The sequence below is a fragment of the Phyllostomus hastatus genome, unplaced genomic scaffold, assembly GCF_019186645.2.
Source record: "Phyllostomus hastatus isolate PE091 unplaced genomic scaffold, TTU_PhHast_1.1 phas_contig_840, whole genome shotgun sequence".
In the NCBI taxonomy this organism is placed as follows: Eukaryota; Metazoa; Chordata; class Mammalia; order Chiroptera; family Phyllostomidae; genus Phyllostomus; species Phyllostomus hastatus.
Window position 1 is genome coordinate 248,928 of NW_025333970.1, and position 18,715 is coordinate 267,642.

General features: G+C 44.5%; 1 protein-coding gene across 5 annotated transcripts; it reads left to right on the top strand.

Annotated features, from left to right (window-relative positions):
* The first annotated feature begins 237 nt into the window (after nucleotides 1–237).
* Nucleotides 238–18,330, top strand: ZKSCAN8 (zinc finger with KRAB and SCAN domains 8). 5 transcript variants are annotated; one of them, XM_045850665.1, is made up of 6 exons: nucleotides 238–1,037; nucleotides 9,100–9,609; nucleotides 10,150–10,291; nucleotides 11,855–12,024; nucleotides 12,321–12,444; nucleotides 13,104–18,330. In XM_045850665.1, exons 2-6 carry the CDS (start codon nucleotides 9,193–9,195, stop codon nucleotides 14,060–14,062), a joined length of 1,812 nt encoding a protein of 603 aa, XP_045706621.1. In that variant the 5' UTR covers nucleotides 238–1,037; nucleotides 9,100–9,192; the 3' UTR covers nucleotides 14,063–18,330. The 5 variants fall into 5 exon arrangements, with proteins under 5 accessions (XP_045706621.1, XP_045706622.1, XP_045706620.1 ...); XM_045850666.1 differs by having other exon boundaries at nucleotides 9,103–9,609; XM_045850664.1 differs by lacking the exon at nucleotides 238–1,037 and adding an exon at nucleotides 4,681–4,862.
* The last annotated feature ends 385 nt before the right edge of the window (nucleotides 18,331–18,715 follow it).

The following is an 18,715-nucleotide window of genomic DNA, read 5'->3' on the forward strand; positions in this document are numbered from 1 at the left end:
TTGAGAATAAACCGCGTCCCCGCTGTCATCTGCTTTAAAACAGTTCCCGTAAGGTTCACAATTAGCGCCGCTCTGAGGTCCCTAAATAGCTAGCCCCGATGGCACTGGTGAACACCCACCCCTCGCCTCACGCCCGACCTCCGCCGCCAGCCCTTCCCACCGCCTCAGCCTCGGCACTCCGGACTGTTAGCGACCGGAAGTGGACGGAGCCCGAGCCCTGAGAAAGGGGCCCGGCCTTCCCCGCGTCCGTCCGGAAACGCTGGGGCGCCCGCCTGGAAAAGGGCCGGGGCCGGGGCCGGGACTTGGAGGAAGAGCAGGTCCGTTGCGGGGACCCGGGAACACTGTTGGGCAGCCGGTCTGTGGGCCAACCGCGGACCTGCCAGCCCTCCCGGATTGTACTCCGGGCGGAAAGGGACCGAGGACAAGCTCTGCCGCGGCCCGCAGCTCCCTGCCCGGGATCCCGCGGTGGTCGGCCACTCTGCGCTTCCTGTGCGGTCCGCGAGCGAGCTCTGGGGAGGGGCGGCCGTACATACACGACCTTGGGTCCCACCGGCGAGGGTGCGGGGTCTCCGTTGGTCACTGTTGTGGGACCTGGCAACACCTCGCGGACGAAGGGAGAGGAAAAGTGGCCTCTGAAATTGTCTGCCTCTGAGGGAACTCGGGGACTAGAGTAAGGTGAAGCATGCCGGCCTACAATCCGGTAGACGCGGGTTCGGGTTCTGGCCCCACCACCCCTGTTAACCAGTATCATACGATTGGGTGGTTGTGGTAAGTGTCAGAATGCATGTGAAAAAGCGCAGTCTTTAGTTAGATGTTGTCTTTCTCCCCGTCGCTCGTGTTATGCAAACGAGACTCATTAACCAACTGTCGCTTTTCTGGAGCCTGTGTGAAGAAAGTAAAGTGCAGGTCGCGGCACCCGAGAAGCCGTGAAGAATGAAAACACTGACGTCACCGTGAGCTTCACTTGGCGCCTGGCGAGCTGGGTCCTGGTGCACGAGGACGGATCACGGGGAAGGAACTAAAAATGGAAGGGCAAGGTGAGTCATGCTGACTAAATTGAGCTGATCGGCAAAACGAATCAAACCACCATTCGTTTCAGAAAGGTGTGGCATATTTGTATATTTAAAGGGTCACCAAGTACTGGAACTCGGAAATCTCAGAATAAATATCGGACACCTAAACTGAGGGAGCTTATAATCTATTTGAAGAACAAATGCAACAGTAGCCACTAATGTGACACAGAATGTGGTGGCACAGAGAATGGTAAATCTGGGGAGTGAGAGAAATGTGTTATTAGAATAATGGGCCAGTGTCTGGAGCAATGAGGCAAGTGCTTTGACCTGAGAGCCGTGGGGAGGTGTGACAGTGCCTGGGGAGAGGAGCGTTCTAGAAGGCTGTGAAAGGCAGGCAGGGTTGCTGCTGGTGGAACAAGATACTATACTATTCAGCCATGGGTACAATAGAGTAACAATGAGAAAAGCAGTGTCAGAACACTGTGTTCCGTATTTCTTAGAAGAAAGCTGTATATGTAAAGATGTGAGTGATTACGTGTGGGACTCATGCATGTAAAGGAAAAGGATACACTCCATGCTGAACAGCGATCACTCGTAGTGAGAATGGTAAAGATATTACGGTATTTGCAAGCTAATGATTTAAGTTTGCCACAGTTTAGTGGATACTGCAGAAGTCTCTAAACTCCTGTGTCAGAGACAAAGGTCTTTATTTAATGACACAAGCATCATGAGCTTCATGTTCTCCTTGTCCTCAAAGTGAACAGGGGCCACATGGTTGCCCAGATGGGTTTGCATTCGGCTGAGGAAACCCAAGCTTAGAAAACCAATCTTTGCCCGAAGGAAGATATTGTCTTCATTATCCTGGTTGGAAAACAAATCTGCTTCAAGAGAGATGCAAACATCTTTGCAAAGATAATCAGAGAGAAAATTTGCCAGAAGACTTGGAGAAATATGAGATCCTTGGAGAATTATTTCCCAACATTCTAGTAACGGCTTTTGGAGGTTAGAGGAGATGTCAGCTATTTTCACTTTATATACATCTAGATTCTAACGTTCTGTCATGTTTTATTTTGATTTTTTCTTTTAAAAACATATTTTGATTTTTAAAAATACAGTGAGAAATAACCCTGGCCAGGTGGCTTAATGGGTTGGCTAAGTAGGTTTTTTGTTTGTTTTGTTTGTTTTTACATTTTGTTTTATTGATTCTACAGAAAGGGGAAGGTAGGAAGAAAATTACCAATGGGTCCCCAGAGACAGAACCTGCAACCCTGGCATGTGCATTGAACCAGTGGCCTTTTGGTTTGCGTGAGGACACCCAACCAACTGAGCCACACTGGCCAGTGCTCTTCATTAGTTTTTAAGAACATAAAAGGAGTCATTATAAAATACTTGAGAATTACTGTGCTATTTCATATACCATATATAAAGTGGTCCTTCTGAAACTAAAATTCAAAACTATGTAGGAGGATCTGGGAACACCTTTGAGGCCCTAGGTAGGGAAAATATTTGGTGTCTTATTAGAAACGTGTCCCCCTGCTTATACAAATAGGGGAAATACCAGTAACCAGAAACTAGCTACTTTGTGTGACTGTTTTTGTGCTCTGGTGTGGTGGCTTTTGTTGGACGCCACTACTCTGGGAAGTTTAAAATGTGTCCTCTAACCCCTGGTGTGGCTAATTCCAGTAGTGGTTAGAAGACTTAAATGCTTATTTTTCCATACTAGAAAGTCAGTAGATTAATAGAGATTATCTATACATAGAGAATCAAGAAATGGCAGTGTTTGCATGTTATTTATAAATAAATATGAAGATTAATAATAATAAAAGGAGAGAGTTGAAGTGGTCATCTCTGGAGAGGAGTGTGGTCTGGTGTTTTTTACACCATAATCCTGAGAGTATATTTAATTTTTATTTTTTTTATTTTTACATATGTATGCAACCATGTAACCACAACCCCTATCAAAGATAAACACTTTTTGTCTTCTGTCATTACAGATTAATTTTACATATTTTTGAACATGTTCTTACAAGACCACATAATACTTTTGAGATTCATGCAAATTGTTCATCTATCTGTAGCTCCTTTTTATTTCTATTTCATTGTATGAACGTAAGTCTATTTTCCTGATGATGACCCTTTGGATTTGTCCAGTTTGGTTGTACCATGAATGAAGCTGCCCTGGTCTTAGCTTTTCATGTCTCTTAGGTTAATACCTAGGAGTGAGACTGCTGGGTCATAATGTAGGTGTTACTTAACTGCATTAAAAACTGCCATTTTTCCGAACTGCTTGTACCAACACACTCCCACAGGTAGTGTGTGGTTCCTGTGACTTCACATCTGCATCAGCACTTGTATTGTTAGTCACTGTGATATTAGCAATCACACCTCACTGTGGTCTTGATTTTCTGTTTCCCTAATGAATGATGTTGAGTACACTTTCATGTACTTATTGGCCATTCATATCTATTCCTTTGTAAAGTGTGTAATAAATTCTTTGTTAATGTTGGTTTGTCTTATGACTGAGTTATAAGAATTCTTTATATATTCTGAATACCAGTCATCAAAAATGTGTATTGCAGGTCTTTTGCAGTTTATAGCCTTTACACTTTCTTAATGGTGTTTTTTGTTGAGCAGATTATTTAAATTTTTATGAAGTCAACTTTTTCAATTTTATGTTATCATTAGTACCTTTTGAGAAATATTTGTGAAGATCATGATGCTATTTTACTTCTGAACTACAACTTTGGGTTTTAAAAATTATTTTTTAATGTAAAAACAGGAACAGCAGAGTTCTGTCTAGTCTGTCACCAGCTGGGAGTCAGGAGCTGTGAGATGAAGGGCAAAGATGAGTGTTTTGAGAGTCTAGAAGCACTGAAACTTCTCTGTGTTTGTTCTGATGTGACGATTTAGATGACAGAACCCTAAAAAACAAATCAGAGCTAATACCTGGACAGGAATTTCAGGGGTAGCATTGGGGACTGGACGGAAACTTCCTGTGGCCATCAGCAGGAACCGAAAGGGGAAATGAAGGTGAAGAGTAGAGGCGCACCTGAGCACTGAGAATAGATGGGTGATTAGGAAAGGTGCTGAAGGAATAAAAATGTGGGACCAAAACAACAAAAGTAAAAGACATTATTTCACAACCTCCACCCCCGAGATCCTACTTAGTCTGAAAAGTTAAGAAATACAATGGGTATGTAAAGAATGAACACTGGTTTCCCAAAGTCTGGTGGTAAAACCGAGGTCAACTACTGAGGCTTATGTCCTGGATTTAGGGTTAAAAAGGCGAAACTGCAAACGCAGGCTTTGTAAACGAGTGCAACTCGTTGAAACAGGAAGTGGTGGAAGATCCGTGAAGTTATATTCAGCGAATTATTTTTGAATTTTAATAGTATAAAGTGTACTCTTACTAGGTACCGTCGGGACATTTTATACTATGAACAACGACTAACAGGAATTCCTCAGGACCGGGTTTGTATTTGGAAAGGACACCTGACTGCAACGGGTATCTAACCAGCCCGAAGGAAGCCCGGGGAACCAGAGTCCCGCGCCAGCGAGGGCGTGCTCGGACCTCTCCTCAGGGGCTGCGCGACCCTGCCACGCGCAGGCGCAGGAGGAGCCCGGGGCACCGACCATAGAGCTTTCAGACCACCAAGGTTCCTAGAGAGCTGCCGGAAGTGCCGTTGGGCAAAGTGCGCTTTGACCGGTGTCCCCCCGCTGATGTGGGAGCTGGGACTGGAGAGGCCTGGTCAGGTTGCAGCTTTCGAACCCTTTTCTCCCTGCTCTACCCCGGGGCTGTCCGCCGCCATCACCCTCCCTTCCCCACCCCGGCCGCCCCCAGGACTCGCGGTGAGTACCGTTCGGCCTGGGCCTGAGGGCGCTCTGTGGTCAGGGCGGCTGCCACCAGGGACCAACCTGAGGGTCCGAGCGGGGCGGGGCCGGTGGTGCCCGGGCTGGCTGTGGGGATCACCGCTGATCCTGGCTGCATCCGTGCCCACGCCCCTAAACTTTCACGAGGAAACCTTTTATAAAAGCTTGTTTTCTTCATCGATCATGGATTACTCGTGTTATTTGCAGTCGAGCATGTTTGTTGTCTTAAAATAGAAGACTGCCCTCACACCTTTTTACAGGTATTTCCACCAAGTGAATAGCTTTTACGCAGCAATTTTGCTTTTCCGTCACAATAAAATTCTCATGTTTTAAAGAGATATATTTTGCTTTGAGAAGCCCCAGTTATTCCTGAAAACCTATCTTTGTTGTGAAGTTATTCAGCTCTTTGTAGTGCGGTATTCAGAAAATGGTGGTGTTGGCTGGACAGTTGTACAAAACGAAACACTTGCGGCGACTTCAGGGCAGTGTGGAGTTCAGCCTCGTTCAGAAACCTCCGCTGTTAAAAGAGCTCACTGAGGCAGGTGCCGTTTTCACAACTCGGGTCACTCGTGAGCAACTTGTCCGGCAGCAGCGACTGCCGCCCCCGCTGAACAGGACCCAGGTTTTGTCTCTTAGTCAGAGATGCGTGTTTGTGCAGTAGTCACTGTTGACGCAAATGCAGACATACTTTGAATTTCTGTTGTGATTAAGCATGAAGTGCCGTGGGCGCCAAAGCATTCAGTCTATGCCGCCAGAGACACAACAGAGCACCTCTTCTTGATCTTAAAAACCTGGAAAGTATCTTTCCTGTTTTATTTTCAGTTCCCAAACATCCCAAACTAGACTCAATTAGTCTAAAAGAAGGAAACATTTCTTTCGCATCTATTGAAAAAATAATGCAGTTAAAAGCTGAATTGTGCCCTCAGTAGTTCTCAGGATTATAGGGTTTGAGTCAAAAGAAGCCTTAAAGGTTGACTGTTGTAACGTCCCAAATCAATAAAGTGACCAGGAGTGTCAAAAGGAGGTGCAAGAAGCCGTCTTTGTCCACAAGGAGCTTCCCAACTTAGTACCAGTGTGTGTACACAGAGAGAAAGGCACACAGCAAATTAATTTTGTAGTGCATCTTTTCGTATTTGCTTAGTTATAGATTGGAATTGTCAGAAACTGATGAAGAGGGGAAGAGACTAAAAAGAAAGGACAACACTTGTTTGCTGAATTCCGGGTAAAATGTGAACAAACCAGATAAATGACTTCCATCAAAGCTTTGCTGTTGAAACTTTATTTACTATTATGATATTAATACTTTAATTTAATGTTTTAACATATCAACAATATAAAGTTCTTTAATGGTGCACACTGAATATTGAAATAGTTTGTAGTTGGTATTGATGAGGATTAATTTTAAGGAGAACGTGGCCAGTTGTTCAGTAAAGGTGAGCACTGGCTTTAAGAAAATGGAAAAGAAGCCCTGGCTGGGTGGCCCAGAGGGTTGGAGCCTCGTCTTAAAACTGAAAGGTTGTAGATTTGATCCCTGGCACGGGCACAGAAGGCAACTAGTGAATGCTTCTCTGTCGTATCGATGTTTCTCTCTCTCCCTTCCTCTCTCTAAAAGCAATTTAAAAAATATCGTCAGGTGAGTATTAAAAAAAAAAACTCCAAAGAAAATGTGGTCAAACTGGAATTCTGGAGCATCCCGTTCAAAACAGTGAGAGGTCAGTGTGCATGTCCCATGGTGATGGTCTTTCAACTTTTTAAACTATAGGGAGCTGTTTTAAGAAAATTTAAGAATTTATTAAATTGTCATTGATTATTTAAATAATTTATTTTAAAACCATGAGTGTTAATCCTGTCTGTTCAAAACAAATTTGCTTACCCCTTGTCTTAAATCCTCCTCTTGCCCAAATTCACTCTTCCCTGAAATCTCACTGTCCCAGGAAATACCCCCTATTCTCTGTAAAGTCATCATCCATGAATTAATCCCTGATGTCAATCACCAGATTGAACCTTATCTCTTGCTCCTTGGTTCTTGCTATCTGTAGTTTACTCTCCAAACTGTTGTTCCCAGCCTTGTCTCATTTCAAAGATAATTTCCAGTTCTCTTCCTTTTCGAAGTAGGGGTTCATGACCTTTTTGGAGTTCTTGGTGGATGTCAGGTCTATGAACTCTGCTGAAATTGAATGTAGACTTTTAGGCCTCTGGGCTTTTTTCTTGGGAGAAGTTCTCTGTTTTCATTAGATTGTAGAGAATAAACCAACATCCCCCCAACCCCAACAGAGGAAACCCTGGAAGACAGAGACACCACTCCGAAGACTCAGATTGTCCTTCTGAGCGCCTGTCCATTCTCTGGCTTGTGGACTGTAGGTCTGCGGTTCTGTGTTGATGTTGGCATCTCTTGCCGACTGCGTTTGGATATTCTGCTTTCAGTTATGTTCTTCAGTCAATTGTGTGATGTTCTGCTATTATGATCTTTCTGGTAAACATGTGATATAATGACCATGCTTAAAAAAAGAAAAAGCTCACTGCCACAAACAGGCATTCGCAAGAAAACCATGGCTGTGGGCAAACAGTTCCTGTCCTCTACACAATGGGATCTACTCTGTATTTGGACCATCTGATGAATACCTGGACAAGAATGAGCACCTTAATCTGCTGGCATGGGGGGGGGGTGCGGCTGGGAAGGTAGAGTGTGGGGACAACAGAGAGGCGTTGTGAGAAAAGGTAATAGTCAAGCTGAGACTTTCAAGTAAGACTTGAATGGTTTTAGCTAAACCTGGGTTTATCACCCTTGGCCCAGACACTGTGTTGGGGCTGTGTTTTGCATTGTAGGATGTTTAGTAGCATCTCTGGTCTCTACCCACTAGATACTAGTAGCACCCATTCCCCTCAGTTGTGACAACAAAAAAATGCTTCTAGACATTGTTGAGTGTCTCTTGGTGAAAGGGGTAAAATTGCCCTCAGTCAAGAACCACTGAACTAAAGAGCTCTGCGGCAATTAAAATTAAAATATTAATTTAATTTATTAATTAAATTTATTAAATTTAATTAATTAAATTTAATAAAAATTAATTTAAAAATAAACAACCTTGATTTTAAAAACACACAACAGTTTTGAATAGATATTTCACCAAAGAAAGTATACAAGTGGCAAAAAAAGCCCATGAAAGGATGCTGAACATTATTAGTCAGTAGGGAGATGAAAATGAAAACCATAGTGAGACTCTACTATGTACCTATTAGAATATCTTAATTTTTAAAAAAAAAACAGTATCAGATGCTGGTCCAGATACAGAGCAGCTGCAATTCTCACACATTGCTAGTGGAATGCAAAGTGTTGCAGCCACTTTGAAAAATAGTTTGGCAGTTTCTTATATAGAGTTGTACATCACTTACCATGAAGCTTACTACAGTTGCTTCTGGATATTTACCCAAATGAACTGACTGTGTCACTTCATGGTGACTTTATTTGTACCCATCAAAAACTGGAATCAACTGAGATGTCTTAACTAGAGAACGGATAAACATACTGTTAACATTCAACCACATTGATGATTTGAGATGTATTATGCTAAGTGAAGATGCCAGACTCCAAAGGCCTCATCCTGTATGGTTTTATTTATAAAACATTCTGGAAGGTCATTAGGGTTTGGGACTAGACTGGGTTTGCAGGTAGTGATGGAGCATGCAGGTTCCTTGGAGATGCAGGACCAGTGTTCTGAAGAGGAAAAGATGGCGATAAAGTCCACAGTAGGAGTTAGCCTTGAGGTCAGAGGGAAGACGGGCTCCCAGGTAGGATAACAAATGTTAGGTAGAGGACAGTTCTTGTCAGTACCTTGAGCTGAACTATTTGGAAATTAGTCTCATCTGTTTAGAGTGAGGGACAGGTTGAGAGCTAAAGTGTGTAGAAGCAGTACTGCTAGTGTAGCAACGCTGAAAGAAGTTAAGTCAGCAGTTCTGGGGGCCAGAGCTTTAATTAGATACAGTGCACCTGGTTTCTTGACTTCGTTTACCCAAGTCTACATCGCTACGGAGAGAAAACAGATGAGTTGGTATGAGAAAAGGCTACTGAGGTAAGGGGTTGCTTCTGGAAGATGGGAGGGAAAGACTTACCCACGATCAAGCTGTGAAGTCCATGGCAGAGTAGGGAGCTTGTTATGATGTCTTCGTAAGTCACTATGACCTCTGACTTCCCTTAACACTGTCATTTTCTCTTCTAAAGAAGTCCCCTTAAAGAAGAGGCCCTCAGAAAGTTCTCTCGTAAGAAGATAAAGAAAGGAGTGGAAACAAGGCTCCTGAGCTCTTCCAGCCCTACATGGCTGCAGAATCAAGAAAGTGTTCAGCCCCATCCCTACCCAGCCGTGCTCCGGAAGAGGACCTTGTAATTGTCAAGGTGGAGGAAGATCATGGTTGGGACCAGGAATCTGGTCAACATGAACACAACCTTCCTGGCCAAGAGCTGTTCCGCCTGCGATTCAGGAAGCTGTGCTACCAGGAGACCCGAGGACCCCGAGAAGCCCTGATCCAGCTGCGGGCACTTTGCCACCAGTGGTTGAGGCCAGATTTGAACAGCAAGGAGCAGATCCTGGAGCTGCTGGTGCTGGAACAGTTCCTGAGCATCCTGCCTGCAGAGCTGCAGGCCCTGGTGAAGGAGCATCATCTGCAGAGTGGGGAGGAGGTGGTCACCCTGTTGGAGGATCTGGAGAGGCAGATTGATATACTGGGACGACCAGTAAGTAGCAGGAGGTGTGTTTGCTGGGCCTGGGGTTCCTGGAGGCTGGGTGGAAGGCGGTGGGCATAAATGCTGGGCAGGAGTTTCTGCTGTTAGAGGAAAACATGGTGTTGTATGGCTTGTGTTGACAGAGTTCTTTTTTTAAGCTTATAAATCCATGTTTTATCCTCCTAACACCCCTGTACTCTGTTATTGCTCCTGTTTGCCAGATGCATAGAGAGCTAAAATTACTTTTTAAGGGACACCCAAACATTAAAGGTAGATCTGAGACCAGAACTCAGGTTTCCTACTTCCTCATCAAAAGTTTTTTCCCACTGAATAGCCCTGCTCTGTTCCTGTTTTTTGCCCTTCTTCCCCAGCTGTGGGAGCATAGAGTGTTAGTGTTGGGCCCAGGGAGGGCACAGCAGATCCTTTCCTTTGGTTTCCATGCTAATAGATGTGAAGGCAGCATGTGCCCCATAGATGTGCTCTTGGTCCTCTCACACCCTCACCTCGTTTCTCAGAGGGATTCCTCCTAATGCACCTGCCCATTGTGTCCAGGTCCCGGCTCGTGCACACGGACACAGGGTCCCCTGGGAGAAGGTGGTGTGTTCAGAACCTGCACCAGAGCCCCCAGACACCCAGCCCCAGCCTACGGAAACCCAGCACACGGCTCCCGTGCTCCACGGGCCCCGAGACAGAGGTGAGGAGCCGATTTCACTGACAAGGAGGAAGAAGGAAGGAACCCCAATTTCTTCCTGGGAACTACTCTTTCCAGACCATTTTTGGGTCTGATATCAATGTCTGTCTGGCTTCACATATGGACTGTCAGTCCCAAGGCTAAACTCATGAACAAATTAAAGAATTGGGGGATTTTGTGTATTCATATGTTTGTGTTACCCCAACATGTTTCCAACAAGGCATTTTTGAGGTGGTCTGGTTTCACGTGCCACTTTATTTGTAAATATTTCAGTGTATGTTTCCTCACCCAGTCAGATCTATCACTGGCACACTACTCATCTCGTCCACAGTTTACCTGCAGGTGTTGCCAGTGGTTCCAGTAGTGTTTGTCCAAGACAGCACCTTAGTTACTTGGCCTTTTTTTGCTTTTCATGATCTTGATGTTTTTGAAGCGTGCAGGTCAATTATTTTGTAAAGTGGCTGCAATCTGGATTGGTATGGCGTTTCCTCATGTTTAGGTCCAATTGTGTCTGCTTGGCAGGAACACCCAGAAGTGAGGTTGTGTTCTCTTCAGGGTTACAGCAGGTATTTGTCCATTTATTGTTGATGATAGCTTTGATGATTTGGTTAAGGTTATTCTTGCTGGGTTAATTGGCAGTAAAGTTAGCATTTTTCTCTTTATAATTAATAAGTAATTTGTGAGAAAGTACTCTTGAGTCTGCGTAAATAGCCTGGTCCTCATCACACTGTTGTTGCTAAAATACTAGTTTTAGTATTGGTGCTTTTTCACTGAACTGGTGATTACTAAGACAGTTACAAAATGATAATTTTCTAACTCTGTTATTCCTTTTACATTTATTTGTTTATTGTAATGGAGACTGCTCCCTTCTCCTTATTTTATTTTATTATTTTTAATTTATTAGTATGGACTCAATTATTATTTTATTCTATAAATATTCTGTTACTATGTTTATTTTAGTGCTTAAACCATCTCAGATTTGCCAGAGTCTGGCTCCTATGTCCTTTTGACATTTCCCGTCATTTTTTGAGACCTTACTTTCTTACAGAACAAGTTATTTTGGTCTCATCTCATACTTGCCCTGCACTTATTATGCTTTTATTTATTTATGTGGGTTATAGTAGTTTGTTATATGTAGATGGGTTTTTAATGTTTCTAGAGAAAACATATAGGAACATTTTCGATTACTAATATAATTTTCATCTGAAGTTCTAAGGCCTGTTGCCGATTTTGGTTTTGTCGCTGTCTGGGGTCTGTAGGAGGCAGGTACTGGCAGTTGTGGTAGACATTTGAGGAGGTAATGGAGTAACTACAGAGAGATGGCGGGGAGACCAGGACCTGAAGGGATCCTGACAGGCACAGGGATAGACTGCAGCTTCGGTGGGGGGAGAAACTACAGCAGCTCTTGTTGGGAAACCGTGCACTTGTATGTTTGACCTGCACTGCAGGCTGAGTGGAACATCAGAGCGCGGGGGCTTTGTGGACCAGCACAGGTGTGGGCACAGAGCCCAGGCCACCAGCATTTCACAAGTACAATCTCTGGTATGCATTCCTGCAAAAATACAGGTAATTTAGACTGGGTTACTGCTGGCTCCCGCAAGCACAGAGCAAGGCTGGCCTCCATCACGGCTCCTTTCTCCTCCTCAGCCACATCCGCATCTCAGAGTCCCACCCCTTCCCAGGAAGGAAGTCCTGGAGACCAGATGACAGCGTCACTTCTTACAGCAGGGTTCCAGGTGAGTTATGCTCCTTCTCACTGAAACCCCTTAGCTGTCCTTGGTGCTGTTTGTGTCATCGACCCACTGTGTGTAGACTGCCTATAGCAGTACTCATCCAAGAACTTGCCCTAAATTACTTTGAATACAGACAGATTAATCCTTGACTTGACACATTTTCTTCTTCCCAGCTGTTCAGATTCCTTCCTACAGCAGGTCCCCAGCTCTTAATCCTCTCTGACTCTGGTGGGTCTCTGAGACTGGGTTTGAGGTGTGGAACAATCCCAGTCCTCAATTGGTTGCTCATTTTGTTTCAGACTTTGGAGAAGATTGAAGACATGGCTGTGTCCCTGATTCGAGAGGAGTGGCTTCTTGATCCATCCCAGAAGGATCTGAGTAGAGACGACAGGCCAGAGAATTACAGAAATGTGTTCACCCTTGGTAAGGAGATCTCTGGTTGTTGTTACTATTATCATTTAAGGTTTTTTGTTTGTTTGTGTTTTATGTGTACTTAATTGTGAGCTTTCTGAAAGACATAGTTGAGTTTAAATTCAGGATCCACAGAGAAATATGTTGAGCCTTCTTAAGGTCTAAAATGAAACTTCATTCTCTGACCCCAGATGGACTTAACTGACTCTTCCAGTGCCCCCCTACTTCGCTCATTGCTTCTGTCCCCGGTTCCCACGAGACATTTACGTAGATTGCTCTCACTTAGGCCAGTTGTGCTGCTCCCTTTCAGTGACTCTTTGGGGCTTTTTTCCATTTCTGTCCCACTCATTAGATCTTTTTGTCATCCATATTCCTTCCCACTCCCTGCCTTACACTTCTTCTCAGTTGACCCTTTCCCTGCTTTAGTCCACCTTCCGATAATCTCTTTCTCATGGCAGTTCTTCCCCTGGTAGCTGGTGGTACTTGGCTTTGACCTGCACCACCTACTTCCCCCTGTCAAGAAGTCATTTTGGAGACAGATGGAAGCTTTGCATTTATTGTAGCTGTTTCCTGTGTGTTTTCCTTTTCCCCTATCTTCGATTCTTTCTTCCTAACAGATGGGATAGGAAGTGACATTGGCTTGATGTTTGTTTATTATATTTTTATTTCAGGTAGTGAGACAAGGAATGAGAACAGGGAATTAGCTTCGAAACAGGTAATATCTACCGGAGTCCAACTACATGGAGAGAGAGCTGCCAAATGCAACGGGGATGCTGATGGGAGTCCTGAGCTTGGAGAAGCGCAAGACCTGGGCAGACTGGACAGGCCTCGGGGAAACCCCACCCAGGAGAGACGACACAAATGTGATGAATGTGGGAAGAGCTTTGCCCAGAGCTCAGGCCTCGTTCGCCACTGGAGAATCCACACTGGGGAGAAGCCCTATCAGTGCAGCGTGTGTGGGAAAGCCTTCAGTTACAGGTCCGCCCTTCTTTCCCATCAGGACATCCACAACAAAGTGAAACGTTATCACTGTAAGGAGTGTGGCAAAGCCTTCAGTCAAAACACAGGCCTGATCCTGCACCAGAGAATCCACACTGGGGAGAAGCCGTATCAGTGCAACCAGTGTGGGAAGGCTTTCAGTCAGAGTGCGGGCCTTATTCTGCACCAGAGAATCCACAGTGGGGAGAGACCTTATGAATGTAACGAGTGTGGGAAAGCCTTCAGTCATAGCTCACACCTCATTGGACATCAGAGAATCCACACAGGGGAGAAGCCCTATGAGTGTGATGAGTGTGGGAAAACTTTCAGGCGGAGCTCACATCTTATTGGCCATCAGAGAAGCCACACTGGGGAGAAACCCTACAAATGCAATGAGTGTGGGAGGGCCTTCAGTCAGAAGTCAGGCCTTATTGAGCATCAGAGAATCCACACTGGAGAGCGGCCCTATAAATGCAAAGAATGTGGGAAAGCCTTCAACGGGAACACTGGCCTCATTCAGCATCTGAGAATCCACACAGGGGAGAAGCCCTATCAGTGTAATGAGTGTGGGAAAGCCTTTATTCAGAGGTCCAGTCTCATTCGACACCAGAGAATCCACAGTGGAGAAAAACCTGAATCCACAGGAGTTTAGGGGAAAACTTGAATCATAGTTTGGGCATTATTCAACATTAACCACATGCAGGTGACAGTTCTTTCAGTGCAGTAAAAAGGCAGAAAGTGTATCATCATTGTGACCTGATGCAGGGTCAGTATCAATAGTGGTGGCAGTTAGAATAGCTCTTAAGTAGTTCTTGAGTAACCTTGATGCAGGTTGATTAGCTTGACTGTCCTGGAAGGTGTCTGATGGCCCACTGTACCCTTGAGATGCTTAAAGAGCATCACAGTGAGTTGGTTGTGGCTGGAGGCACCTAACTTTGTCTTTTGGGTGAGTAGCTGTAGATTTGAGCAAGGCTTCTCCTGGCTCTTCTGCTTCTCCCCACCCCCGACCCCTCCCTAGTTATTCCCCTGGAGGGACACATGTGCTCCTTGTCTACCCAGGAGGCTGCTTTAGGGTTCAAAGCAGCCTCTGTGTGACATAGATTTGTATTTAGCTTTCTAAAATCCTAGTTCTAGGGAAATTTTTACAGACACAATGTATTAATGCTTAAGTGTACATTTTATTCTGATGTTCCTGGTGGTCCATAGAAACTCATATTCCCATGCAGACTCAGAATAGCACTCCAGCATTTTTCTTCCATCACCTCCACTGACACTTCTGAATAAAGGCTCCACTGACTCCACGGAGTCATTGCAAACCCCACATGACCCTGTCTGGCCCCAGGCCCCATGGGGGTTGTGGGACTCTGCAGAGGAAGGTGAGTGTGGACAGCCCAGCTGCTCTTGAGTGTGGGTGATTGTCCCTTGTGGTGACATCTGGCTCTTTCTGCCTCCACACTGTATGCTCTGGTACAGGTGGATGTTTTCCACCATCCTAGTTAGGATGTCACATGGGAGGAGACAGGCTTGACGAAGACGTACTAGTCTTGACCCAGAATGTGCACTCGCCCCTCTGGTCCCTGCTAGCACACTCCTGCAGGTTCTTGACTAGATGTCATCACCCTGGACCCCCTTTTCAGCTGGCCAGCACCTCCCTCTTTCTCCATCCACTTCTTCCCGTGAGCTTCTGTGTCACAGTAGTGACCCCTCACATCCCACCTGCAATCCATCAAACACAACATTTAACTTGTTGCTGGGACTGTCTTTCATCTCAGAATCTGGTTTAACGTAGCATCAGGGCTCACGCGTCCACACCGGCGTCATCCTTTCAGTTGGGCAGTGGTTACTGCAGTGGTGCTATCGTTGCAGTGACCACTGCTGCAGATACCCCATTTGATAAACCACACAGGAATACTCTACTTTAGAATCACATGTCGTTTTTGACTGTTCGATTACCCACTTACCACATTTGGAATCAAGTAACTTTCGGTGATTCCAAAGTTGTCTTTCATACTGGTAATCAATTCCATTAATCCTCCTCAGAAAAAGAAGATACAAGTCCTGCTGAAAACTCCAAGAAAAGTTATGTAACTTTGCACTGTGACTATTCTGAACAGGGGTAACACTCATTATTTTATGATTGATGTTTTAAAAAATCAGTCATAAAATCTTACATCACAGAGGTCCCCCTTTGGGGTCAAAAATTCCTTGTAATATCATTTCTCTCCTGCCCTTTGGCTTACCTTCACTGCGAACACCAAGTTTACCTACACCTATTTCATTGAGTTACTGGTCCCTACTGTCATCCTACTTCCCTTCAGTTTTTCAAGACAGTGCTTTCTGTTGTCTTTTTTTTTTTTCCAGGACAAAGAGGTTCATTTTGGCATGTGTCCTTTATTTTCTTGTTCTCTCTCGCTCTCCACCCCCCATACTCCTGTCTCTCTGTCTCTCTTCTGTGGATTACCATTCCTGATTCCCTTGTACTTGAAATTTCAAGAAACCAGAAACTAATAAATCTGGTTGTTTCTAGATCCTTGCTCTCTGCTTCAGTTGTGCCTTACACTCTGTAAGAGACTAAAATGAGGCCAGTGCCACCTTTGTGCAACCATCACCTAGGATGGATATGGGAGAACACGTGTAGCATCGGCAGAAATCCAGAGAAAAGAAAGTATGACCAGAGAGATCAGTGTTATGCTGGGTGAATGTGGAAAAGGGTGACTCAGCACCTACAGAAAGGGCCTGGTAGTAAAAGACAGTGAGACGCACCAAGTTCCTTTATCCTGCAGATTCTGTTTTTATGTTCTTAATCTGAAGTGAGCAGCTCACCAGTACTTCCTCTGCCTCCTGGGCTCCTCCTTTTAAATTGACCTTGAATGACACAGTGGCTATTCCAGAACTCCACTGCCACCAAACGTAGTCCTGGGAGATTCCCTCCTTGAACAAGGTGGCAGCACTAGAATGTGGTGGTTGAGTTCCCTGTGGAGCCATGAGCTTCACTCATGGCTCTGAGGTTCCAGGCAATCTGGCTGATGTTTACTGAGCACTTACTGTGCACCAGACCCTACATGAAGCATTTTTCATGCTGTGGTGGATACTATGTCCCCCGCTTCATAGGTGAGAAAACCGAGGCTTAGAGAGAAATAGGTTGACCAAGACCACGTAGCTGGTAAGTGACAGCAGAGATTCTGGCCTTCACAGCCTAATTCTCGAGCCTGCACCCCTGACTGTGGTGCTACCGTGGCTGATGAACACCCTGCCCCCGGTCAACCATGTCCAGTTGTGTGTCCTGGAATAGAAAGGTGGAGGATAGTGCAAATCCATTAAAATTCCTAGAAGATTGCCTGAAAATGCTGTTTTGCTTTACATCATTATTAAATGGTGATACTTTGGATGCTTTGTAGTAGTAGCAAACTAAAATGTGTAAGTAAATGTTTCAAAGAGTAACTGGGAGGATAAAGCAGTAAGTTACAGACTCATACATTTCTCTCTGAACTGCCCCAGTGAAAGTAGAAATACGGGGGGAAATGAAATATCCGTGCAGTAGGCCAGACAGATGGACAGTTAGGTGACAATGGGAAGTTTATCCACAGCATGAAATGTGGGAAACCTATTTACTACACATTTCCAACGACCATTCCTTTTTTTTTCTAGCATTTGTGATTTTTCAAATATGTCAACCATTGTTCAACTCATTTCCTCAATAGTCTATTCTTAAAACTTAACGGGCTTTATACTTGGCACTCCACTGAAATGTCCTTAGACTCAACAGTGGATAAATATTGTGTCTTGTCTTTGTTCTTGTCCTAACCTATATTGCATACTGTTGAATTTACCCTGTATCTCAGGAATTCTCTTCTTTGGCTTGTGGGACCCTTTTTGGTCATTTTTCCAATTTCTAACTATTGGGGTTTTTTCCTCTTGCTCTTCACCAAGCATAGTCACTATTTTTCTGTCCTCGCCCTTGTTTATCCATTTTGATTGTCAGTAACAATATTTACCACCATCTCTCCGCATACCTTGGTATTTGAAAACGGAACTCATCATTCTTGTCCCCTAAATACCATTTTCCTTTTAAATAGGTATCGTTGCTTAATTTCTTTACCCTAAACAGACTTACTACCCTTTATGTTTCTTATCCCAATCTTGGAGTTTTCTTATTCTGGTCTCCACTCTTCATGTCCAAAATCTTGGTAAGTTGTTCCAATTCTTAGTTTTTTCCTTGAGGCTGATGTTTACATTTCTGCTGTCCCCTCATAGCACCCGTTCAGATCCGAATTTGGGGCCCAGGTTATTGTAATTCCAGTGCCCTTGCTCTTAAGAGCCTCGTGTTGTAGACATTTAAGATGATCTTCTCAAACTCCATTTGCATGATGTCTCACTTGCACTCAAGAACACCCAGTACATAGTTCCTATCAGAGCAGTGATGTTCCAAGTGCTCCATTACCTGCCCTCCACACTCAGTTTCCCGCAGCCTCTTCTCCGGCATATTCTCCTACATCGTCACAGGATACTTCCTGTGGCCTTCACTGCTGTCTTACAAGCCCTTGACCTTGCCTCTGTGCCTTTCTTATACTGTTTCTTTTGCTTAGATTGCTCTTTGGCTCCAGCTCATGTTCATCACTTCCTTCAACGTACGGTTTCCTTTATGTCTTCTGAGTGAGCCCACCCTGACTGACTGCACCCACGCTGAGACCCCCCCTTCTGTGCTGCCTCAGCACTGATCCTTCAAGTTTGTACTATGGTCCGTGCACTTACTAATACGTAGCTTTGTAATTATTTTCTAGCACTCTATTGTAGTTTCACATTTGTATTTATTTCTAAAATTAAATTGTAAGCTCCTTGAGGGCAGGAATAATTTTACATTTGTATCTCTGCACCCCTAGTGCCTAGTACGGTGCTGAGCACACAGTAGGTGTTTAATAAATGCTTGTCAAATTATTGTGTGGATTACTTATGGTGTTGCCTACAGAAATTGTTATACTGTCTTCAAGGGTGTGTATCTTTTACCAGTTGGTGCACAGACCTATTTCCACAGTACAGTAATTGCCTATACCCAAGACTAAGGCCCAAAATTCCAATTTTAGGCGGGTATGTGGAAAGTTGAAATATGAACTCTCCATTTGCTTGGCCAGACTTATTTGTTACAAAAGAAACTAGTAAACACCAAAGATTACTGCGTTATTGCAGAAGTGCTTGAGGATAGGTTTTTGTATCTGCTTCGTGGTTCTCAGCTGGAGAAACTTGGCATCATCTGGAAACATTGTTTAATGGCTAGGACGCTGCTGGCATCTAGTGGGTAGAGCCTAGA